The 24,431-nt window shown below is 48.9% G+C and overlaps 11 protein-coding genes across 11 annotated transcripts; 4 read left to right on the forward strand and 7 right to left on the reverse strand.

Moving 5' to 3' along the window:
• Window positions 1-311: 311 nt before the first annotated feature.
• Window positions 312-3,938, forward strand: N7537_002840 (uncharacterized protein; the record flags this gene model as incomplete). The annotated part of the gene is made up of 1 exon (XM_056893898.1): window positions 312-3,938. The coding sequence occupies one exon, from the start codon at window positions 312-314 to the stop codon at window positions 3,936-3,938; it is 3,627 nt and encodes a 1,208-aa protein (XP_056758893.1).
• Window positions 3,939-4,673: 735 nt separating this feature from the next.
• N7537_002841 (uncharacterized protein) lies at window positions 4,674-5,906 on the forward strand (the record flags this gene model as incomplete). The annotated part of the gene is made up of 1 exon (XM_056893899.1): window positions 4,674-5,906. The coding sequence occupies one exon, from the start codon at window positions 4,674-4,676 to the stop codon at window positions 5,904-5,906; it is 1,233 nt and encodes a 410-aa protein (XP_056758894.1).
• A 565-nt stretch (window positions 5,907-6,471) lies between these two features.
• Window positions 6,472-9,061, reverse strand: N7537_002842 (elongation factor G; the record flags this gene model as incomplete). The annotated part of the gene is made up of 4 exons (XM_056893900.1): window positions 6,472-6,526; window positions 6,591-8,620; window positions 8,689-8,800; window positions 8,859-9,061. The coding sequence occupies 4 exons, from the start codon at window positions 9,059-9,061 to the stop codon at window positions 6,472-6,474; spliced, it is 2,400 nt and encodes a 799-aa protein (XP_056758895.1).
• A 609-nt stretch (window positions 9,062-9,670) lies between these two features.
• N7537_002843 (50S ribosomal protein L36) lies at window positions 9,671-10,153 on the reverse strand (the record flags this gene model as incomplete). The annotated part of the gene is made up of 3 exons (XM_056893901.1): window positions 9,671-9,710; window positions 9,792-9,826; window positions 9,905-10,153. 3 exons carry the CDS (start codon window positions 10,151-10,153, stop codon window positions 9,671-9,673), a joined length of 324 nt encoding a protein of 107 aa, XP_056758896.1.
• Window positions 10,154-10,758: 605 nt separating this feature from the next.
• N7537_002844 (threonine dehydratase, biosynthetic) lies at window positions 10,759-12,576 on the reverse strand (the record flags this gene model as incomplete). Its single annotated transcript, XM_056893902.1, has 3 exons — window positions 10,759-12,059; window positions 12,119-12,335; window positions 12,397-12,576. 3 exons carry the CDS (start codon window positions 12,574-12,576, stop codon window positions 10,759-10,761), a joined length of 1,698 nt encoding a protein of 565 aa, XP_056758897.1.
• A 780-nt stretch (window positions 12,577-13,356) lies between these two features.
• Window positions 13,357-14,078, forward strand: rcf1 (respiratory supercomplex assembly factor RCF1; the record flags this gene model as incomplete). Its single annotated transcript, XM_056893903.1, has 3 exons — window positions 13,357-13,400; window positions 13,497-13,567; window positions 13,654-14,078. 3 exons carry the CDS (start codon window positions 13,357-13,359, stop codon window positions 14,076-14,078), a joined length of 540 nt encoding a protein of 179 aa, XP_056758898.1.
• A 937-nt stretch (window positions 14,079-15,015) lies between these two features.
• Window positions 15,016-15,653, forward strand: N7537_002846 (MARVEL domain-containing protein; the record flags this gene model as incomplete). The annotated part of the gene is made up of 3 exons (XM_056893904.1): window positions 15,016-15,091; window positions 15,143-15,428; window positions 15,491-15,653. 3 exons carry the CDS (start codon window positions 15,016-15,018, stop codon window positions 15,651-15,653), a joined length of 525 nt encoding a protein of 174 aa, XP_056758899.1.
• A 448-nt stretch (window positions 15,654-16,101) lies between these two features.
• Window positions 16,102-17,677, reverse strand: N7537_002847 (uncharacterized protein; the record flags this gene model as incomplete). The annotated part of the gene is made up of 9 exons (XM_056893905.1): window positions 16,102-16,174; window positions 16,235-16,418; window positions 16,466-16,544; window positions 16,613-16,969; window positions 17,031-17,130; window positions 17,184-17,227; window positions 17,277-17,406; window positions 17,471-17,518; window positions 17,580-17,677. The coding sequence occupies 9 exons, from the start codon at window positions 17,675-17,677 to the stop codon at window positions 16,102-16,104; spliced, it is 1,113 nt and encodes a 370-aa protein (XP_056758900.1).
• A 663-nt stretch (window positions 17,678-18,340) lies between these two features.
• N7537_002848 (bZIP transcription factor) lies at window positions 18,341-18,889 on the reverse strand (the record flags this gene model as incomplete). Its single annotated transcript, XM_056893906.1, has 1 exon — window positions 18,341-18,889. The coding sequence occupies one exon, from the start codon at window positions 18,887-18,889 to the stop codon at window positions 18,341-18,343; it is 549 nt and encodes a 182-aa protein (XP_056758901.1).
• A 1,287-nt stretch (window positions 18,890-20,176) lies between these two features.
• N7537_002849 (LYR motif-containing protein 2) lies at window positions 20,177-20,519 on the reverse strand (the record flags this gene model as incomplete). Its single annotated transcript, XM_056893907.1, has 3 exons — window positions 20,177-20,268; window positions 20,326-20,383; window positions 20,436-20,519. 3 exons carry the CDS (start codon window positions 20,517-20,519, stop codon window positions 20,177-20,179), a joined length of 234 nt encoding a protein of 77 aa, XP_056758902.1.
• Window positions 20,520-20,929: 410 nt separating this feature from the next.
• On the reverse strand, window positions 20,930-22,697 carry N7537_002850 (NAD-dependent succinate-semialdehyde dehydrogenase; the record flags this gene model as incomplete). The annotated part of the gene is made up of 4 exons (XM_056893908.1): window positions 20,930-21,047; window positions 21,098-22,367; window positions 22,430-22,517; window positions 22,575-22,697. 4 exons carry the CDS (start codon window positions 22,695-22,697, stop codon window positions 20,930-20,932), a joined length of 1,599 nt encoding a protein of 532 aa, XP_056758903.1.
• Between the last annotated feature and the right edge of the window lie 1,734 nt (window positions 22,698-24,431).

The following is a 24,431-nucleotide window of genomic DNA, read 5'->3' on the forward strand; positions in this document are numbered from 1 at the left end:
TACTCTAGATCTCAATGCATCTTTTGATCCTAAATTCAATGCCTAATAAGTTTGATGCTCAAGTCCTCCAGGGTTTCGTGCGCAGGTGGCTGCAAATAAAGTGATTACGTAACCTTGACTGACGCGCAGTCTGATCTACACTGGGGATAATGTTACGTCTTGCAGGCTAATCATGCAACATTGTCTTTAATTGCACTAGTGTTTGAAACCCTTGCCAACTTGACTGATCGCACCTATGCTTGTTTCTGCCCAAAGTATGCCTGTCTTTGTCTCGAACGTTGTCATCTAGCATTGTTGCCCTTCTCGCAGCGATGTCGCAACAACCGAACAAGCCCCTTGTACGATCTTCAATGTCTCCGGCGGATATACAAGACCGATCCTCGGGAACTGCACCGTCTTTGCTCCGATCCGATGGGGGCTCATTTCGCCAGACCCCGCCCCGACAGAACGACGACCGAGCAAGCGGGGAGTTGGAAGGTACTACACTGGGCAGCGGTTCCCGTGATGGAGATCGAAGAACACCGGGCCAGCGGAGGACCCAAAGCTCAAGTGGCTTCTTGCTCGACTCGTTACCTCGCCAGCGAAGCACCAAAGTTAGCCTGCACCGCCCTGTCCCGTCAGAACCTCCCCAGCCGAAGCGCAGCGTTCCCGAACCGGATATCGTGGTCCCCAAGAAACGCTCTAGATTTCCATGGAGCCGGCATAAGCACCGTGAATCCGAAGCGATGCCAGAGGATGCGGGTTCAGTTCCGATCGGTGCTCCGCAGGCTCCTACGCCTCCTGGTAGACAGCCCTCCGGAAGCTCCTCACAGCCCGAGGTACAAGAAGACAATGTGACACATTCAACTCCTGGGCTCGATAGGGATTCGATCCAGATCGTCAACCTAGCCTTGAACCTTAATGAATCTCGGAGAAGGACAGCTTCTGGAATACCCCCAGGCTCCGAGAGCCGAAGACCAATATCTGTCTCGCAACCTGCTGTTCCCACAGTAGACGACTATGCGTATTCCCCACGAGCGAGGAACTTCCAGCGCGATTCGCCGTATCGCAATTTTACTCAAGTCTCCGGTAATCGTTTGTCACAGGGGACACTGCCGAGCTTAGAGCGATCATCTGTTGTGGATTTGTTGCCTCGATCCGCGATTGAGGATCACAGGGCCTATGAATTCTCCGAAAGCACTTTGGCTCGTGCTGAGAGAGCACGCACTCATTTTGATTTATTTCATGAATATATGCGCCTCCTGCCTTCATTGCCACCTCTTCGAGATGCAGTCAAGGGTGACGCTGAGTTTACACCACGGAAACCCTACCGTGGCTATAACCCGCTTCAAATGATTCGCAACCGGAAAGTCAGATATCGTGAGAAATGCACCATCGATCTAGCCGCAGAAGGATGGCATGACGTTGAAAGAGTCCACCAATGGATCAATGAGGTCGAGCAAAAATACAGCCAAAGAGAGTACGACCCGCTAGATTGCTTAAAGCTGCCACCTTTCCAACAAGGTCGTCGCCATGTATCTGTGGGGGAACATGAAGATATAGATATGATGCCTACCTCTCCGGGATCAAGCTTGCGGCGAGTCAGCCGAACCAGCAGCATGAAGGCCCGTCGACCACGTCTTGATTGGAAGACCTCGCCAGCAGAGCTTCTGGCCGATGCCGCCTGGCTGGAATATGGTGTCAACAAGACGAAGGTAGTCGACAAGGATGGCTTTAAACTCTACCCCGATTCTACCAAACTAGTTAGCATGGACACAAGCGACAACTTTGGGACGCCTCATAAGCAACAGCGCCTTCCGGTTGAAGTGGCAGATCCTAGGGAGGCACGTTCGTCACCGCACACTTCTGTGTCCAGCTCTCACCCTGCATTGGCGCAAGAATTTAAGAGTGTTCGCCGCGGGCGGCACAAGCACAAATTTCGAAGTCATTCACACAGCTTACGCAGTCGTAGTGCTTCCAGCAAACGAAAGCCGTCACGATGGGATCATGTCAAAATGCGTTCGGGCAGCGTCTCGAGCTCTTCAAGCTCAGATACCCGCCCTTCCGTCGATGAAAAGCCTCGCATGTCTCGTGAGAATATCCGCGACCATGTTCAACGATTCGTGGAACACGCACACTCCGGATCTCGGACATCCCGCGCCAAATCTCCGGCTGTTCGTAACGATGAATATGGTCGGGGAAGGACACCACAACCAACCGAGCCGTTATCGGTCAACACGAAGCAATCCCGCAAGCACAGAAAAGGTTCTTTCTCGTCGGCAGGCAGTCTTGATGACCGGCACGATCCCCGTATGTCCCTGGAAGGCATGGATAGCACTGCGCCTAACTCTCCCACTCGCGTTGGCTACTTCCCGAGTATAGCAGTAAACCTGTCACCCCCATCAAGTCGGTCTCCCTCGCCCGCAAAGAAGGGTCTCCGTCATAAAATTGTTTCACGCCACGAGCGCAGCAAGAGCAAACACGCAGAGCGAGAGCGTGAAGATGAATTGCCGGAACCTGATACTTTGCGTCAGCGAAATCTGACGGCGCCTGCACAGACGGAGGGTGCGTCCAAGCTCGAGCCGAGTCCTCTTCCTGACGTTGTATCGTCATCCTATAATGATGATCAAGGCACGCAGGAAGGCAATCGGGTAGATGGACATCGGTCCCGTAAAGGGCCCCATCTTCCCGAATCAAAGCTACGAGGAATATTTAAGGGACCAGGTCGCATAGCAGAAATCGTGGGCAATGAGGTCTCTAAGGTCGGAGATCTCATCCTGAAGAAAGACGCAGATCCTGAATCTCGGAAATCATCGTCCGCCACAACTTTTGCATCAGATGATAGCGATTCTGATGAAGAATCTAGAGGCGACAAAAAGTCTGGCTCCAAAGGCCTTCTGCGGCGCCTGCCAACATTTACGGATGAGCCTGGGCGACTGACTCGCAGAAATTCCGAGAAGAACTCATCCCGGAACTTCATTCCCTCTCTGCCGACCTTCACATCACCCCTGCGGCAAGACGAACGAAGTGAAGCAGCAGAGATGACTGATTTCAGCAGTCCTCGCGAACGAGTTTCCTCTCCAAGAAATTATGGTTCTCGTGATTCTCCCAAGAAGTTCTCGCTGCCACGCGCCAAAACGCTTGATTTCAGCCCTTCTATGTACACGGGACGGACAAAGCACCACGAGATTAAAGACCCTTCCGTCCCTTTCAGCTTAACACGGCCTCCTGTCACTGGGCTCGCCAACGCTCGAGCATCACCAGGGCTTTCCCCGGAGGGAAGACGCACAGGTCTTTCAGGTGCCAGTCGCGCCTGGAGTATATCTGGGCGCAGTATCCACACCTTGATTGACACTGGCGTACCTGGTAAGCCCGAAGTAGAGCGCACACGGGCTCTTCTATTGTCATCGGGGATTAAAGCGCGAGAGATTACTCGCCGAGCCCACCCTCCCCGTGAACAAGCTCCTAACTGGCTTCAAAACTCCTTGGGCCCTGGTGCATCTGTTCCACGAGTGACGCGGGCCAGCGAGTTCGACCTCGCTGCTCAATGCCTCCTCCAGCGTTTCGAGCACACCCAACAATCGTTCCAACAATCCATGCATCAATTCTCCACCTCCACCTCATTGCCTCTCCGATCCCAGCTGAGGAACCTGGAAAACCTAATCAACAATTCTCTGGCTCCTCGCGTCCGAGCCACGGCAAATGACGCCGAGGATTTATGTGTCCAGCTCAACACCACCAGCACACTTGCTGTTAAGCAATTGAGTGATGCCCTTGACAAAGGCCTTCGTAAGCGTCGCCGTCGATTGCGGTGGATCCGTCGCACTGGGTTCATGGTTTTGGAATGGGCCTTGGTTGCTATGCTGTGGTGGGTGTGGCTTATTGTCATGGGTTTCAAGCTTGTGCGTGGTGTCTTCCGGGGTGCTTTCACTGGTATCCGATGGGTCTTGTGGCTTTGATTACAGACTCCATGTGCATATCTCTTCTTGATTCTTTCTTTTCCCCACTACCTTGGGGGGCTTTGCTATTTACATTACTGATTTTTAACTCCATCGCCTCTATTGGCGTGCATATACCCTTGCAGTGAGCTTGTTATACCCGCTGTCTTCTTTTCTACTTCACCATATTATGATTTAATGGAGCGTTACATCTATTTCAAGTGATCCACATAATATTTTGTCTTCACCTTTTGTACATAATTCACCTGTCCCGTCTCTGTTCCAATGCATTTCTTTGCATTCAAACAATGCTCATTCGCGTCTTTGATGGCACCTGTCCACTGCTTGCCTTTCAGCCCGCGGGAGGTGACATGGGCATAATACAAGATGATATTCCCCTGCAAGCAACCGGGGTCGACAATGAATGACTCGAACCCTTTGGAATAAAACGATTCGCTCTTCTTTGTTTGGCGCTGTTATTTTACTCTTTGGATATTTCAGACCAATATCTTCTTTGATCCAAAGACTTGAAAGTGTGCAGGCATACGCACCTCTTTATTCTCTTTCTCTTGCCTATGCTTAAACAATGGCACCTTCACTATATAGAAAGGAACAAGAAGCATAAATACCTGGAGATCTCCGTTAGGTTCAATCAACTCTCACATATTTTGACACGCAGCATTTCTTTCAAGAAACATACCGATCCTCCCTCAGGTACATTTTTTCACAATATATCGCTCATCTTATACACCGAAAATGTCCCCAACAGGTAACCAGTTTCCCACTAACTCCTCCAGCCCAGTACAACCCCATCTAAGCCGCTTCTACAAGGAGGCCAGCACCAGCCGGTGGCAACTAGATGGCCTCTTCCAGACATTCTTGGAGGACAGACCAGCCGACACCATGCTTGCCGTTCAGGAACGCCGCCTTCTCATTTCCTGGGACCTCCAGGCCATCTATTACTTGAGGAGATGCTTGAGGACATGGATTCAGGACAAGATCCCCGGCGACGCCATTGGTGCATTCCTCGTGACAGTCTTGTACGAACAAGACTTTCATCTGGATTACTTACTGACTATGATGGTTCGGGATGAACAAACCCAGCTACACATCGCTCGTCGTCTGTTGGCATTCTACCAAATCCGAGACGAAGCAGGAACCCCCGTCTGGGATAATGTCGCCGTCTATTCCGAAGACACCCACCAGAATCCACCAGCTCTTCAGAGAAAGAGTGTTGCTGGAAGCTCCGCTATTACCAGGAAGGAGCTTCCACATCGCATCCCTACACCGCCGCCTGCTGATCCGAGATGGCCCCTCTTCATGAGTGCGCTTAGCGCCCCGGAGATTGAAGACCTCATGGACAAGTTAGACGATGATCAGTATCCAGACGAAGATCTGGCCCCCTTGTTCACCGGTGTGAGTGAGGAAGATATTCTCATCATCCAGGCGTTCCGCAGATTCAATCTCCACAAGAATGATTTCTCTAAGGACCTCCCTCTCCCTGAATCTGGGGCCGATCGGATTGAAGATATATCCAAGCAGACTAACACATCACAGGATAAACCCCTCCCTTCCCTTCCTATGATTCTTCGGAAGCCTCTCCCAACCCTACCCACTGACAAGGCTATTCCCCGTAAAGCCCTCCCCCTCCCACCCCTTTCACGCCCCTCAAGCCCGAACCCCTCATCTGTGCGTGTGTCGACTTTCACATCGGAGAAGAAGAAGTTTAGAGTCCGATGGGCGGACTGTGTGCCAAGCGAACATGCTAATATTGAACAGGGAAAGGGTAAGGCTGACCTACGTTCGTCTGCGGCAGCTCGTTCAAAGCCTTCCCTTAACCTCAATAAACCAAATGCTCCTGGTCCGTCTGACACTGTTTATGCTTATATTCACAGTCCTTGGCATTATAATGTTCCCCCACCCCCTCCTAAGCTAAAGAAAAAGGCAGGAGTCGAGGACTTGCGCCAGGCTCGAGAGCGTGGTGATTGAATGACTGAGAGATGTTGAGTCGATACATTAGGGTTAGGCTAGAGTTCTGAATCTATACTTGTCGGGATTAATAATCAATACATGTCTTCTGTTGTATCGGGAAGCCTATCTTGAACATACGAACTTGGGAATTTGGCAGGGTATATATTTTGGTCCTGGTGTTCGAGACCTTTTTATCCCAATAATGGTTTGCAACGATAACACTGGTCCTTTGTTTTGTTTTTGTGTTGGATATATTCTTGTCTCATGAACTGGATTCTTTAAATGTACAACGCTCGAAAGAACAATTTAAAGAAAAATATATTGAAAGAATAATGTATTTGTTCAGACAGGAGAGTAGAAAGTAGTATCTTGATCTTGAAATACAGGTCCCAGAAAGTCACAATGTGATATAGTGCCATGCGTAAATAGTACAGGGGGGAGTTGTTGATGATGGAAGAAGCAGCAGGGATTGAAAGCAAAATATGCTGCTTCTGAGCTCCAACAAGAGCCAATGCCAGGCACTGCCTGGCTTGGGTTGTTAGAGTAGTCGGAGTGGGTGGGGGTTTATTACATATTTTATCGTTTATTTCTTGTGTCTGTCGGCCTGGGCCTTCAGGTACTTGGCAATGAGTTCCTTTCTGTAAGAGAAGCCGGTTAGCAATGGACACTGTATTCAGAGAAGTAATTCCGGTTAAAACATACTGCATGTGAGGAGGAGCCTTTTCGTAGTGGCTGAACTCCATGGTGTATTCACCCTTGCCCTGAGTAGCGGCACGCAGGTTACTACTGAAGCCGAACATGCCGTTCAGACTGCAGTCAGCGTAGACAGTGAACTCGTCAACACCGGTCTCGGTGTCGTTGATAGTGGCACCGCGCTTGTTCAGCAGGCCGATGACATCACCCTGGAACTCAGTGGGAGCGGTCACGACCGTCTTCATCAGAGGCTCCAGAACAGAGGGCTGACTTTCTGCGAAAGCCTTGCGGAACGCCTGCTGGGTGGCGTTCTTGAAGGACATTTCGGAAGAATCAGTCATGTGGGTGGCACCGTCGTTGATGACCATGCGAGTGCCGAGAACCTTGTGGCCGATCAGAGGACCCTTGTCACAAGAGAGGTTGAAACCCTTCTCGCAAGCGTACAGGAACTTCTCCGAAATGCTGCCTCCAATAACCTGCTGCTCGAACTTGTTCTCCTCGAGGACACCGGTAGGCTCCATGAATCCCATAACACGGGCGAATTCACCAGGTCCACCGGACTGCTTCTTGAGCAGGTGGTCGAACTCAACGCGGTTGCCAATGGTTTCACGGTAGGCGACCTGGGGTTGACCGGTCTCGCAATCGACCCGGTACTCACGACGCATACGCTCGACGTAGATGTCAAGGTGGAGTTCACCCATTCCGGAGATAATGGTCTGGTCACTTTCGCTATCGTAGGATACTCGGAAGGTTGGGTCCTCTCTCTGGAAGCGGGCCATGGCCTTGGAGAAGTTGGCACCGTCCTTGCTCTGCTTGGGCTTGATAGAGAGCGAAATGACGGGCTCGGGAACGAACATGGAGGACATGCTGTAGCCGAGAGTTCCATCCGTGAAGGTGTCACCAGATGCACACTCAATACCGAACACGGCACAGATCTCACCAGCGCCGATCTCGCTGACTTCTTCCATGTCGTTGGAGTGCATGCGGACGATACGGGGAACCTTGACCTTTTTGCTGTTGCGAGCGTTGAAGACGTTGGCGCCCTTGCGGAGAGTACCCTGGTAGACGCGGATGTAGGTCAATTGACCGAAGTTGCTCTCTTCCAGCTTGAAGGCCAGACCAACAAAGGGAAGAGAGTTATAGGGGACAAGCTTGACAGACGCTTCGTCACGCTTCTGGTCAAGGGCCAGGTTCTCAACCTCAGCGGGGTTGGGAAGGAAGTCAACAACACCGTCTAGCATGGGCTGAACTGACTTGTTAGCCAAAGCAGATCCCATGAAGACAGGGGTGAACTTCAAGCCAATAGTAGCACGGCGGATGGCGGCTCTGATCTGATCCTCGCTGGGAATGACCTCTTCCAAGAACATCTCCGCGATCTCATCGTCGACATCGGCAAGAGTCTCAATGAGCATGGTGCGACGCTCCTCGGCAATGGCCTTGACCTTCTCGGGAATTTCATCCTTCTCCATGATCTCCTCACCACTCTCGCCAACGTTGTATAGAGCCTTCATGCGGATCAAATCAACGACACCCTCGAACTCATCCTCGGCACCGATGGGGACCTGAACAGCAGCGGCGGGGATCTTAAGCTTAGTGTTGATCTGGTCAACCGCCTTGAAGGGGTTAGCACCCATACGGTCCATCTTGTTCACGAATGAGATACGAGGAACGTTGTAGCGGCGCATTTGGCGATCGACGGTAATCGTTTGGGACTGGACACCTGAGACAGCACACAGAATCATGACAGCGCCGTCCAGAACGCGCAGCGCTCTCTCGACCTCGATGGTGAAATCAATGTGACCGGGGGTATCAATCAAGTTAAGGTGGTACTTCTGGTCAACACCCTCCTTATCCTTCTTAACCCAGTCACAGAAAGTGGCCGCGGACTGGATGGTAATACCCTTCTCACGTTCCAAGTCCATGGAGTCCATCTTGGCACCGACGCTGTCACGCCCGCGGACCTCGTGGATAGCCTTGATACGACCAGTGTAGAAAAGAACTCGCTCGGTACAGGTGGTTTTACCGCTGTCGATATGGGCCTGTGCAGGAAGACTTCATTAGACAAGAACAAAAAGCAGGAACGAGGCAATCGGGATATATTACGTACCGCAATACCGATGTTACGACACATGTTAAGACGAGCGGCCTCGACCGGATCGAGACTGTCGATAATGGCGGCTTGGGACAGACTCGCCGGGTCGGCCTTAGCAGCCTCAAGACTAATAACAACATTAGAAAGAGTAAAATAAAAGGGATCGGTCCGACGAGAATCCTTACACCGCAGAAGCAACAGCAGAGGCATTTCGGCGCTGGTCCCATTGTCCCAACTTCGACTGATAAGCCGGCGTAACAGCGGCGGACCGGAACGCGGCCGTAGAAGCGCATCGTTGGCGCAGAAGAGTCTGGGGTTGGAAACGAGCTGATCTGGTCAAACCAGACACTGCGCGGGATTGTAACCGTGCAAGAGAAGGAGACCGCATGGTGATGATCCAACCACACCAGAATTGATATGATCAACGCGAAATTGAATGTTTAGTTGGCTCCCCGAAAAAAAAGTTCGGGGAAGCCAGGAACGCGTCACGTGATTATTTACATCGACCCATCAGAGCCGGGAGATTACCATTGGGTGGATGGATAACTATAAAATGAGATATCAACATTGAAATCGGCGATATCTTGGTTGTTTGAGGGCTTGAGTATGGTGTCAAGCCATTGTTTGGAGCAAACTGCGCGTATATCCATAGATACTGGCAGAACAATAAAGACAGGACTGGAGATCATGATATGAGTTGAATTGAAACATGAAGACCTAATAAACTTGATTGCCACACTAATATACAAGAAAAATACACAAGCGCCGTGGTACCCAACCACTGTCTGGTTTTGAAACAAGAATGCAAAAGTATGCCGCAGATCCGAGTTCCGCGACGACAAGTCGTGTATCCAAGAGATTTAAAGACGGCCTGGGTATCGAGTGCACATTTGTATGCCTGGAAATATTGCCAATATCTCAGATTGTTCGAGTAAAGGCTGCCGCGGAAGGATAAAGCGATGCACGCTGTCGGAGAAATTGACGAAAAGCGACGACTCTATTTCCCCTGCCGTTGCTTGTGCTTGGGGTTCTTCGAGCTAAAAGAACAACGAAACAACATGTTAAAACTGAACGGTCTCAAGCACAGCCTTCGATGGCATAGGGTAATCACAACTCACCAGATGATGTAGACACGGCCTTTGCGGTGAACGGGCTGTTCAGTAGTTAGTATTAGGTAAACATAATTTCCTAACCATTCCAACATGAACATATTCAATATGTCATATCATACCTTGCAGCCATCGCACAGTCTCTTCACAGAAGACCGAGTCTTCATTCCCCGAACCTGCTCCACCTGTCTAGCAGATCCATTTGCCACAGCCACAGCATTGCCGGAATTTGCTTGTGCACGGAGCCTCGTTAGGCTGTTGCGAATCATGTGCGAGAAAGGCCGTAATGAAGCGGTCCGGGTAGTCACAGAGGGGAGGAATTGGCGGAGAGCCCCGGAGGAGGCACCGAAGACGGAGCGGAGGGAGAACATGGTGGCAGTTTTCGGATTTGGTCTATCCCCACAGAAGGTGATCAATTGGAGGCTGCGCCTCGAGTATCACCTTATGAAGAACAAGAGGTATTGGGGTGCGGTGCGAGGTTGATGTTTGGCTCCAAAGGTTCTCTCGTGTTGCGATCGCAGATGTTGGCCGGAGCTTCTGTATCGCCGGTGGGCCGAGGGGGTGGCCGCTGTGATTGGTCGGGTTTGCACTACAAGTATAAGGGCATGGGAAACAGGAAGATAGTGCGAAAGTGCGTATGTATTTATTTAGAGATTCGATAGACAAGTCGGTTTTGTTTATTGAGATTGTTTAGGGATGCTAGCCGGAATATATCTGCTGGGCCGAAATGAAGATCTGATCGTCAAGACAGTAATTGTGCACGAATGCAACCGACATTTGAGGATATTTGTACCTATGCAAGTATGTGGTAAGGACCCCGAAAGCAGACTATATGACCTATGATACAGAGGGTCTAACAAAATGAACCAAACGCCAAACAAGAGACAAAACTAGGCCTGGACCTTAAACCGCTTAAACCACAACAAGCTATGAATAATGAATCTTCTCGTTACCCACCATCTCTTCTTTTGCGATTCTAAGAGCGCAAGAAGGTCTTGTAAGTGGGAGAGTCAGTGTGCTCACTAAACGGATAGCCCAGATCCCGAAGGAATGCCTCCAAGTCCTCCTTCTCAGGCGACGGGCACTGGATTCCAGCCAGAACCTTGCCCACATCACCGCCATAGTTGCGGTAATGGAACAAAGAGATGTTCTGTTCAGGACGGAGGGTGGTGAGGAACTTTGCGAGAGCACCTGGACGCTCGGGGAACTCGAACATGAAGATACGCTCATCGGCGACCTCGCAGCGGCCGCCGACGAGGAAGCGCACATGACGCTTGGCAAGTTCATCATCACTCAAGTCCCGGCAGCTCATGCCGCCCTTCTCTAGCTCTGCCATGATCTTGGCCAGGTCTTCGCGGCCAGTAGAGGCAGATAGCGAGATACCCATCAGCACATCGGCCGAGTCTTCGCGGGCATAGCGGTAGTTGAACGCGGTAACAGCGTGGGGCAGAACAACCTCAACGAGTTTGGCGAATGCACCGGGCTTCTCGGGGATCTTCACGCTAAGGAGTGCCTCCTTCTTCTCGCCAAGGGCAGCGCGCTCGGCAACAAACCGGAGACGATCGAAGTCCATGTTGGCACCGGAGGTAATGGCAATGAGCTCGCGGTTGGGGTCAGGGCTGGGGTTCTTGGCAATGTACTTCTTGAGTCCGGCAAGAGCGAGAGCGCCGGCGGGCTCGACGATGGACCGGGTATCCTCGAAAGCGTCCTTGATGGCCGCGCAGGTCTCGTCGGTGGACACCTGGATGACATCGTCGATGACCTCGCGGCTAAGACGCCAAGTTTCCTCACCAACAGACTTGACTGCTGCACCGTCCGCAAAGAGGCCAACCTCCTTGAGGAAGACTCGGTTACCCGCATCGAGGGACTGAGCCATAGCGTTAGCATCGTAAGCCTCGACACCGATGACCTTCACCTGGGGTGCGATGCGCTTGAGGTAAACTCCAATGCCGGCAATCAGACCACCTCCACCAACAGCGCAGAAGACTGCCTCGAGCTTGTCCAAGTTTGCCTGGCGTAAAAGCTCCATACCGATGGTACCTTGACCAGCAATAACATAAGGGTCGTCGAACGGTGGGATGTTTGTCAGACTATGCTGCTTCTCCAATCGGTGGGCCTCATCCTTGGCAGCATCAAAGTCCATTCCGTGAAGAACCACACTGCCTCCCAAGCGAGCAACGTTCAGGTGTTTAATGGCCGGGGTGCCGGAGGGCATCACGATGGTAGCGGGGATTCTCAGCTTGCGGGCAGAAAAGGCCACACCTTGAGCGTGGTTTCCTATATTGAGTGAGTAAGAATCACTTCCAGCTTGTCTCATCTATCAGGTCTAGACTCACCAGCAGAGCAAGCAATAACGCCCTTCCAACGCTGCTCATTGTTCAAATGAGCCATCTTGTTGTATGCACCACGGAGCTTGAAGCTGAACACTGGAAGCAGATCCTCACGCTTGAGAAGGACCCGGCTTTTCAGCCGGGCACTCAGGTTGACAGCATGGGTAAGAGGGCTCTCTTCAATAACATCGTAAACTCGTGACGTCAAAATCAACCGGAGATACTAGAATTGCGGGGCAATGTTAGAATTTGAAAATCTGTGGGAATTGCAAAGCTTGAATTACATCTGGGTAGCCGTTGGGAAGCAGGAAGGCTTCAGGGATTCCCCAATTAGGAGGCAAGCCGGGGGTTCTCTGCTCGCGTTCAGAGGGCGGCGTCGGAGCGGCGGTATACTCGGTCAACGCAAGCCCACTCATCTTGGGGGTGACGGGCGTCGTGACGCCGTTGGAAGTCTCGTCAGACATGATACGTTCAGGTTGATTTCTGCCAAACGATGGAGACAATCAATCCCAATTTTGATGAGAAAGAACTTGACAAGTCGGCAAATTCTAAACTGTGACTCTTTTTTCTTGCAGAGGCGGGACCGGTGATCGGAGAACCTTATGTCATCAACCCCGACTGCTAGCCCTAAATAAAGCTTGATTTGGGGGATTTAGGAGTGTTGAAGGGATGAAATAAAGTATATGAGATCAAAGTAAATATTAAATTTTCACACAGATGTGAAATTGTGTAACCCTTAGACTAAATAACTGAAGAGAACGTTGGGTAGCAGCCCTGGAGGTATAGGTACAGGTAGGACGTCCATAGTAGATAGCGGTCAACAATGAGGGGCTAATTGTACTTGTTTTGCGTTTTTTATTCTATTTCATTTTAGGCCAATCATAAAATAAAAACACTTATGAATAGAAGGATTTAAGAAAAAAAAAATATAAAGCCTAATGTCCTTGTAGCGTGGTAAAGACAGTCCTAGATGTAGTACTCTCCAGCCCAGGAGGGGTTACATAACCCGATATGTTTGAAAACTTGGCGTCATACCACAGCTCGACCCTGTGCGCCCCAGCATCTTGAGGAGTCTATTCCAACATCGAAAATTTGCAATTCCTCGCCGAATTTAATCCTTGCCACTACACAACCCGTTTATAAGCGTCGACCAAATATCCCCGACTCAAAACCTCCGCATCCCGTGGACGCGATTGGACTCCGCACGACCACTGTCATCATACCCGACCACGATCAACTTCACGATGAATCGGGAACCCGTGCCTTCGTCTTTTGACGAGGGAAACCCGTATGTATCACACATTATCCGCATATCCCGCAAGCAGCACCGGAAATTCCGCGGAGAAAATGGAAGGCTCATCTGCTAACCCTCGACGTCCTACAGTCAATTTACAGAAGAGACCGGCGTCGAAAAATTCACACGGCGCCTCAAAGAAGAGCCGCTCGTTCCACTTGGTACGAAATCCCCCTAGCACACGGCCTCACGTTCTCCCTCGGGATTTCCTTCCGAATATTAAACAAACTAATACATACTACCATAGGATGCGCCGCAACATGTTATGCCCTCTACCGCGCCTACCGGTCGATGAAATCCGGCGACTCGGTTGAAATGAACCGAATGTTCCGCGCCCGTATCTACGCACAAGCCTTCACACTAGTCGCGCTAGTCGCCGGTGGAATGTACTTCAAGACGGAACGGCAACAGCGCCGGGAATTCGACCAGGCCGTGGAAGTTCGGAAGAAGCAAGAAAAGCGTGACGCGTGGTTGCGCGAGCTGGAGATTCGTGATAAGGAGGATCGTGAGTGGAGGGAGCGTCACGCTTCTATTGAGGCTGCGGCTAAGGAGGTCGGGAATAAACCGGCGCCACCCAAGGAGTCTGAAGCAGCGCGGTCATCGATTGAACCTGCCGACGAGAAGTCTATCGGGATTGTGGATGCTGTGAAGGCTCTTATTTCACGGGACTGATGGCATGCGCTCTGTAAGATAGGAGAGATTCGTTTTCCTTTTTTTGTACATATGCATCGAAATTCTCCAATCGTATTTGGATTTTCAACTGATGAATTCTGCTATTCTGGAATGTGTAAGCACAAGTGGCAGAAGTACGATTACCTCATTTGCTTGTCATATTTAACTATCTGGGGTCGTACTGTATACGGGAAGTCCGACGATCGACATGCCGAGGTTGAAATGTCCCAGTTGATCCGCACCAAACAAGCACGGCACTAGCACAACAAGGTAAACCACCTTCTTGGCAGCATACTGGAAACCGAAAAAACCAGCATGGGTGATTTTGGATCAGCATGGCCGGAGTTATTTGCTTGGCCGAGGCTTTCATGTGAGATCGACAAGGCTAGCGCCGTGCGGCAACCTAACATATGATGCTTAGGGCATATTCGGAACGGGAGGGCCGTCAAGTGCATTGAGTGTGTTTTTGAAATGACATATTGAATCCTTAAGGGTATAGGAAAGTACAAGATGAATGCGCTTTTCATCTTGAAGACTAATATGGTCAGATGTATGGAGGAAGGAGATGATCCAAAGGCGGGGAAGTCGAGCTACTCGACACCAAACCCTAACTTGGAAACCCCCAGGGTCTATCAGAATGATCCTGCGTCAAACTTTTCAGTCCCTGGTCCGAGACTCCACCCTTCATCCAGCCTAAGTCTTGCTAATCTTCTCCAATGCATATTCTTTCCCGAGTTATAACACCATGACGTGTGGAGCACAAGCTAGACGCCCTATGGGCCGTCTCTCACGAGAGTATAAAGGCCTATGGTACTCCCCTATTACCGTAGATCTCGTTGTCTAAACTTTTCCTCTATACCCCTGTCAAAAAGACATTACATATACCGACCTGTATACGTAATTACCCAGCAAAAAAAGAACCGTTCCCACATTCAGAATGCTGTCCTGGATCTACCCATTGCGAATCGTGCAGGCTATCCTGTCCCTAGCCACAATTGGTCTTACTGCATATGGTTTGTTTTACGGTGCATGACGTCTATCAGGACAACGCTAACTCTATCTAGAAATCGCCTCTCTGTACGACAAATGGTCCTACTCAAATGTAGTCTACTACATGCTCTTCAACGGCTGCTGGACAACAGCCATCGCAGTCCCATACTTGGGCCTCGCACCCCTACGCTTCCCTCGCTTCTCACATGAGATCGCCATTCCTCTCATCGAGCTGCTCACCGGTGGCCTCTGGCTCAGCGGCTGGATCGCCTTGGCTGTCATGATTCCTTCGCCTGGCGCATGTCACTACGCCAGCTGTCACGCCCTCCAGGCCTTGATTGTCGTCGGGGCTATCCAATGGTAATAACGAATGTCCAAGTATTAATGCACACATACATTCTCTAATACATTGTTCTAAACAGGGCTACTTTCGTTGTTACAAACACCTTCGCCATCCTAGACCTGAAGAACTCACGCCGCAACGCGAAGAACCACCGCGACGATGCTGCCCCCGAGATGACTAGTGTTGATGCTAATCCTACTGGCAATACGACCACTCCCGCCACCGCCGATGCCGCTGTCTAGATGGGTGTGTCCATACCCTGAGGATTCGTTTTACCAATGACACTTGCACAACTTGCAAGATATGATACGCACGCGGTCGAGTTTCCGTTTCCTAAATGAAAGTGATACCCCACTTGGTTGATTTGATGAACATATGCCCGACCCTGTTTATATGCCAGGATTTCTTGATAATGCCAGACATGGTCTGGTCATGTATCGAACTAATGTTAATACAATAATCTGTTCCTACGCTCTTTCTCTCATCCATTCCCGAGGGTGCAACTTAACTTATAGCACCGTCAAAAGCAATTGAACCATATTAAATTTGAAATTATTAATCATGAATGTATGAATGTACTCTAGATTAAAATGTATAACCAACAAAAATCTCAAAACGAACGTAAAACAACCGAAGATACCCCGGAAATATATGCATTTTTGCTCAACCGATATCCTTTCCAGCCACCTGTTATACTGATTTCATCGGCCCCCTTTGGCCAGATTGGTTCATTTCAGCGTGGAATGCCAGCACCTCGTTGTACCTAGAAAAGGTCAGCAGAATGTCCTGAGATGCGTCAACATGCACTGCATTCAGGACTGACATGATGGTCTTCCAGATATCGGCTGGGAGATTTGCTTCCAGGAAGGCCCAGTCAAATGCTTCCCTTGCGACGGGTTCGTCGTTGGGGTCGTGGTATGGTTCGAGATATGGGAATGCGAGGGCTTCTGTTGCAGATATTCGTACTTGAGGGTCAAATTCAAGCATTTTGTCGATCAATACCGCCGCTGATGTTGTTAATATTTGATTTCTTGCAGAATAGCTTGAAACGTACCATCTGCGTTGGCGTTGGGGATGAGCTGTGATATTGGCTTGCGGTCTCGGTTTGGGAGTGAGTTGATAAAGTTCAATGTCTGCGGAGAAATAAGAAGAAATCAGGAGACCCATTTTCTTTCAAAAAGACATGTTCTCAACTACTAACATTTTCACTTGTAATATTGTTAATGACTTCCTCGGGGGGATTCCCAAGTAGATCGGTGATAACACAAAACTGGTTGATGTGATTCGTTCCGGGGAACAAAGGCTCGCCCAGAAGTAATTCAGCGAAGATGCACCCGGCACTCCATATATCGACTTTTTCGTTATACTTTCGCCATGTAAGCATGATCTCCGGGGCACGGTAGTACCTCGTCGAGACATAGCCTGTCATATGGGGTTCTTGGATGCGGGCCAGGCCAAAGTCGCATATTCTCAGGTCGCAGTTCTCATTCACAAGAATGTTGCTTGGCTTTAGATCTCGGTGGATGACACCGGCTGAGTGAAGATATTTTAGACCACGCTGGAATTGTTGATGGTCAGAAGATCGTGCTTGCTGTGGGGTTGGTATAGATGATACCAACCATTATTTGATACATGAAGTATTGGGCAAATTGGTCTTCGACTCTTTTCGCTTTCAAAATTGTACCAAGGTCGGTTGCCATAAGTTCAGTCACAATGTATCTAAAGTTATTAGTACTTTCAATGCACGTAAAGAGAGTGTAGTCTCTTCGTACATGTCTTCAGAGGGAGAAATGAACATGTCAGTTAGGTTGATGATCTGGCGGACAATTAGACAGTTGTTTAATACTAGCTGTGGATATACTCACGTTTTCATGTCGCAACTGTCTCAATAATTTTATTTCTCGAAACATGTGTCTTGCAATGGCTGGTGTCTTGAAAGGTTCCGCGAGTTTCTTCACGGCGACAGTCCGATGAGCAAGCTGATCCCTTGCAGAGCTATACGAGAAGTAACTATTAGTTTCGATGGATCACGGTATGCTCCAAGACAGGGGAGTGATACCAGACAACCCCAGATACCCCAAGCCCGACAGGCTTCCACTCCGTATAGCTGGTTTCATATAGTCTTAGCATACAAGATATAGTGTATTACTGGCTTTAGTTGTTCTAACCGTTCAGTTGTCTCGAATATTGTTCCCATTATTGATTTCTGGGAGAAGGTTGCCATTTGTTCCCCGTAGGGTGGCGTAAGTAAGGCCTTGGGCATCATCGATAGTATAGAAGTAGATAAACTGCTATAATACAGAGATGATATAAAATATATATGTATATAGGTATGTAGGCATGTAGGCATATAAGCATATAAGCATATAATGAAGAATAATATGAAATCGGAAGAATAGAAATTAGAAATGCCAATATATACCCTTTTCGATGTCGTCAGAGCCCTCGGGTAGTGACATCAGCGGCTTTGCGGGTCTCCCCACATCTCCAACACATCCAGCATATCCAGCACAGACACGCAGACACACAGACAGAAGAATCTTCCACATTCCATTTGTTTTTGTAGATCTTCATGTCTGTCCACCCCGATCCGAATTGTCTCTCAAATAATAATGGTTCGATCCATACCGGAAGGCTTTCGAGGTTTCTACACGAACTTGTCACAAGGGGGCATACGCCTCAGCGTCATGGGAGTACCCGTTCCATGTATCCTATTTTTTTTTCTTCTGTGGAATGTGATGCGCAAATAGTATCCATGTCATGGGCAGGATCGTACATTCGTTGATTCGTAACTATCAAAAGTTTTCAATATGAGTGTAAAAGCTCCTCCGAGCGGCAGGGCCTGCAGTCCTGAGATTAATATACAACATTGAAGTTAACGCCCATCGCTAAACATAACAGCCTTCCAAACAATGGGGAAGGTGAGTCCTTAGGTATACCCATTGTCGGCATTGATAAAGTTTTCAAACATGGAATCGGCAACAAAACCATTTGGCTCGTAAGGGGCAAAGTCGTTCGCAATGGCAGGCAATACCGTCCAGTCGTTGTTATACGCGCCCGGTCCGATGGGATTGGCACCTGTATCCTCTGTGACCGACTCGTCGGAATAGGTCCCAGTTGAAAATGCGGGCGATAAGCCGGTTGGTAAGTTGGAATTCGGATCCTGGTTGGGAGGACTTTGCAGGACGGTCTGGGTCATCCTGGCGAGTTGGTTGTTGATTTGGTGGTCTTGGCAGTCGGCGTGTTGGAAGATGAGGTTTTTCAAGTTCCACACTTCTTCTCGGAGGCAGTTCAATTGTGCTAGGAGGATGTCTTTCTTTTCAGTTTCGTCGGTGAGACGACGTTCGATTTGTTTGTGTTCTCGCTTCTTTCTTTCGCGACATTTGTTGGCGGCGACGCGGTTTCGTTCGAGGTGCTTTGCCCGCCCGGGGCTGACGGGGTGGGAGTGGGAGGGAGAGGTGGGTGATACGGATTTCATTTTTTTTTTTTTTTTTTGTCACACTACCAATTATGAAAGTATTGGAGGTGATAAGAGAAGTAATAGAAAGTAATTTTGAATATTATAGAATTGAAGAGTTTTTTTTCTTTTATAGTTTTCCAAGTCAATGAGCAGAGTAATTCCAACAATTTGCCATGTAGAGCTCTGACTTGATATATGAACCAACCCTACAGTGTGGGCTCTCTCACAAATATATAATAGAGTCTGGACTAAAATCAATGACGTATTGTGTCAAGGATCTAGACAGGATATAGACTATAAAGCAAAGCAAGCCTCAAAACAGCTGTAACCCGGCAGCCGTTTCCGTCCAATCGTCTATGCCTCAGGTCCACATGGAATTTGTAACATATCATCTGGGAAGTTGGAATAAACTTGAGAGTTGTGGGTGGAGGTGGCAAAATATTATACATATTCATCTATATCGTCCGCTGTAGATCCATATTAATCGCCAGGATTGAACTGGGATTAAGGATGAGTTCTGACATCATATATCTTCACAGGATCAACATGGCCGAGTTTAGTTATGATCTAGACCATCTGGCCATGCACAATAAGAGTACAAAATATTCAATAGAAAAGAATTGACGAATTGAAAAAGATTGAAGACCCAAGTTTGTTGGAATACGAGGACATTAAAACGCATATCTTGATGCGGAAAGATCAGGCTAACCTCGGGATTCTCCAACCTCGCCACTTTGCTCGAAAAACTTGGCATTCCTCCCGTGCTAGACCTAGCCTTGGATACCATAACACAGAAGCTCCCTCCGAGAAATGCCTTGTCAATCCGATAGTTTGAGAGAGATTCGTCAGCAAGACCATACCCTCCATCCAAGCGCAATACATAGTCTTTCGTTATGTTCCTGCATATACATGCAGGCTTCTGGTGATCTTCCGCCAATAGAAAGACTCCAAATCGGATGAGAGCAGTGCAACCAATAGTATGAAGGTCAACAGCGTGCACTCTTGGCTCGGCATTACACGCCATATTTCTTGAAACAAGAATTGATTTAATACACAGAAAATATATTTACATAAAAGCCCATCAACACAGGTCAACCAGCGATCTGTTCATCGATATAGCGTCTCATCGTCTCGAATTCTGATTTGCCTGTCTTTAAGCTCGTTAGCAATCCATAGTGTTAAAACAAATCACTGGAGCTTCATACCGAAAGCAAATATCTTATGTGTTGCTGCAGCAAGAAAAAGTCAGTCAAATATTCTCGAATATGAATATTCCCATGGAACCGAGAACAAGAACATCAAACATCAACCTACCACATCCGATACTCCACGATGGCGCTCGAACTCATCGCGTGCATACTTATGCAGCTCAGTCCTTGTTGACGAAGGAGGGACTTCTGAGCATGTCTCTGTTAGTCACATACATGGCCCGGTGATTGGGATGGTGAGCGTACTTATTAATGCTCGGACGATTTCCCGCCATAATGACAACACACGCTGTCTTTGGATGAACTATACGGTCAATTAGTACATATACTTCAATCCAAGCTTGATAATTACTTACATGGTCTAGACTGATGGAAGGCTTCTTCAGCTTGGAGGGCTGGCTGCGCGAGATCGCGGCGAGGAAACGGTGTGAGGGACGCATTGGATCAGATCATACCATGGCCTTGTAGATGAAACAAATGATTGCACGCGTCTGCAAGGTTTCTTTTTTGATGATAGAGATTCCGATTAGCTGCTTGTAGGAGAAGGGATATAGAGGGCGGTGAAACAGTGAATATTTCTGCCGTCAGCATTATGTTTGACACGGTCAGGTGATCTGCTATATACGACGAACCAGGGTGTCAACATAACACTGTTTGGCTTCCTGTGGAAATTGCCATGATATCGGAAGGTTATAGGGTCTGGTCTGTACGAACCAGCTATGACTTTGGGTAATGTTTAAGACTAGGCATGGAAGGTGTAGAAGAGGAAAAATGTTCATATAAATGCGTGGTAGGGTTTAAATGTTAAGAAATATATATAGTGTTCAAGTAGATCATTCGTGTCCAATTTTTACTCCTGTAGAGGTTGGCTCATGCCACCAAAAGTGATGCTCTTGATAATCATGAACTCGTCGATACCATACTTGCTGCCCTCACGGCCGAAGCCACTCTGCTTGACGCCACCGAATCTATAAAGGTTAGAGCTTGGTATACCAATTGTGGGGAGATGCAAACTTACGGAGAGGCAACATCACTGATCAAACCAGTGTTGACACCAACCATGCCGACCTCCAGGGCCTCAGCAACACGGAAGATGCGGTGAACATTACCACTGAAGAAGTAACCAGCGAGACCGACCTCGGCATGGTTAGCCAGGTCAATAACCTCCTTCTCAGTCTTAAAGGGGAAGAGACCAGCTACGGGGCCGAAAGTCTCCTCGGAAGCGAGAAGCATATCCTTGGTCATACCAGTAAGAACAGTAGGGTGGTAGAAGTTAGGTCCAAGTGCGGTAGCTCTTTGCCCACCAACGACAACCTGAGCACCTCTAGAAGTGGCATCCTGCACATGCTCGTGGGCCTTGTTGGCGGCACGCTCGTGAATGACAGGTCCGTGAGTGATGCCATCCTCGAAACCACCACCGAGCTTGAAGTTCTTGACCTTCTCGACAAAGCGCTTGGCAAACTCTTCATACACGCCGTCTTGAACGTAGATACGGTTAGCGCACACGCAGGTCTGGCCAGAGCTGCGGAATTTGGAGTTGATGGCACCCATCACGGCTGCGTCAAGGTCCTCGACGTCATCGAAAACAATGAATGGTGCATTACCGCCGAGCTCCCAGGAGACCTTCTTGATTGTAGACGCAGACTGCTTTCCAAGTATGCGGCCGACGTTAGTCGAGCCAGTGAATGACACCTTACGTACCTCCGGGTGGGTGGTAATGAGCTCGCCCACTGCAGGGGTGTTCTTCGAAGAAGTAACAAAATTGACAACACCCTTGGGAATTCCAGCCCGGTGCGCAAGCTCGGCAATCGCATTCGCTGTGAAGGGCGTCTCCTGGGGAGACTTGGCCACGACTGTGCAGCCCGCCGCCAGGGCGGGGCCAATCTTCCGTGTAATCATCGCCGCGGGAAAGTTCCATGGCGTAATTAGACCGCACACACCAACAGGCTGCTTAACAGTAATAACCCGGTTTCCGGGGACGGAGGCGGGAATTGTGTCGCCGTATGTGCGGGGTGCCTCCTCACTGAACCACTCGAAGAAGCTGGCGGCGTAGTTGACCTCGCCCTTCGCATCAGCAAAGGGCTTTCCGTTCTCCCATGTAATCAGCTTCGCTAGATCATCTGCGTTCTCCACCATCAAATCGTACCACCGGCGCAGCATGCGCGCACGCTCGCGGCCTAGTGTCGTGCGGAATTTGGGGAAGGCTTCGGAGGCGGCTTGAATCGCCTTCTCAACATCGGATGTATCGAGCTCGGGGCATGTTCCGATCAATTTGCCAGTAGCCGGGTCTGAATGAGACAAAAAAAAGTTAGCGATTTATCTGAACTGGAATGTTCAATTTGGTACTTACCGTGGACTTCGAAGGTCTTGCCGGACTTCGCATCAACCCATTCGCCATTGATGTACGCTTTCTCAATGAACAGCGATTGGTCTTTCAACTGTAACCCATTAGTATAAACTACAAAAAAAAAATCACATTCAATTGTAGATCTTACCTGCGGCGCGCTGTGTTTCATGCTGTATAGTCTCTGTGCGCGAGCAGTTGGGGGGATGGAAAAGGGATATCTCGATCGGGGTCTCAATAATTGGCGGGCGACGGGGCGGATGATGCGGTCCATTATAAAATCAAGGCAAGGAGGAGCCTTGGAGAGAGGAAAAAGGGGAATATAGAGAAAGTTTTATTGTGAGTGCGGGGAGCTGGAGGTTGGGGAGTTGGAGATGCTTTTAAAGGGAGCAGTTCAACAGTTCTAGTGGGGGTATCGGTGTCTCGAATTGGTGACTCAATGGTGATTGCTCTCTGTGTCCGAGAAGCACCGAATATGTGTGTAATGAGAATGCTAAGAATGAGAGATGGTAATCTTCGAAGGGGAAGCTCCATGCTTAAAGCGGGGATCTGCGGAGTTGATGTCATCTATACTTAACCTCGGGGCCATAGATCAACACAGTTTTGTTTTTGATTTCGTTCTTTTTGGATATGTTCTAATACGTTCTTCAGTGTCTTTTTTCACGTTATATTGACGAAAAACTAACTGAAATAGAGACAACTCTTTCGATAGAAAATGCTTCATTTCATAGATCTGGTAATTTAAGTAATTTTTGAAATAAATATTACAGATTACGGCTGTTTCAGCCAATGGAAGTCTCAGCCTTTCAGGAACGCGGGATTTACAACCAATGATTGCCGATCTTGGACCTCCGGCCTTGAGATAGTGTATTGGAATTACCCCGAGCTCATCTACCACGCATCGGTTTATTCCCCCACAAATCACCAAGCACCCTCGAAGCAGAGAATGGGAATCTTTCCTTTTTTTATAAAGGAAAAGCGCGATAGAATAAAAAGCAAAAGTGACTGTTGTAGATGGACATGGGGACTGCGCAGGGTGCACAATCACTCAAAAGAAAATGACAGGGGTGGCCGCCTCTAGCAATAAGTAGTGTTCAAAGTCCTGCTATGCCATCACTATACCGAAGCATTTGATACAAAGCACGATATGTGCCTCTTCCAGGAGCAAAATGGATATCCCAGAGTGGTAACAGGTTGCATTTTGCGGGTGAGATCCAAGGGCTACCTGTCTACTCGCAAGATGAGACCATCTAACACGCATCCGGACTATACCAATGGATATGTCTACAATGAACCCCAGACGAGCGTACGCATAACACAAGTGACTGTATTAGACTAGAAGAACTCCTATACAAACTGGTCTCATGGATATATCTTGACCAAATCGTCCTTTTTGGGTTTGGTCCGTTTGGAATATCCTGCCCTAGTACCTAATAAAGTCATTAGATAGAGGATACTTTGAACATAGTACCCTAGGCCACAATAGAATATCAGAATGGCAAATGTGACAATACTCTCTTACCCCTTAAAGGTTACCACCAACCTTCTTTCACTTAAAAGCCAATCGACAACCCCATCCCATTTGCCTTCTTCACCACCTCTCTACTTCACCATTCACCACTTTACCCTTTAGTACATCACCTTTCATTACTTTAATCCTTTCCCATTTTGCCAGTTTGATACCTTTCGAACAAGGCTCTCAGCCCAAATTCGAACAGCATTTTCTCAGTCTAGTCGAGACAGCTCGCTACATTGCTTTGCCTGAAGGTTGGTGTCACGCTCTCATTTGAACTCTTAAAATCCATAGGCTAACAGAACTCATCAGACACCAGCCATCTACCTATTTGCAAGCTAGCCCGGGGACCCAGTTGTCCTTCTGTCTCCACATACCCACCAACATTCGCATCTTTAACCCAATACTCCTCAAATCGAGTCGAGGTGCCTCGATACGACACGAACGGATCCTCCGCTGTCCCTGATGTGAACCAGCACATCACGGGCACCTCGG

The sequence above is a fragment of the Penicillium hordei genome, assembly GCF_028827395.1.
Source record: "Penicillium hordei strain IBT 12815 chromosome Unknown utg000001l_segment0_segment0, whole genome shotgun sequence".
In the NCBI taxonomy this organism is placed as follows: Eukaryota; Fungi; Ascomycota; class Eurotiomycetes; order Eurotiales; family Aspergillaceae; genus Penicillium; species Penicillium hordei.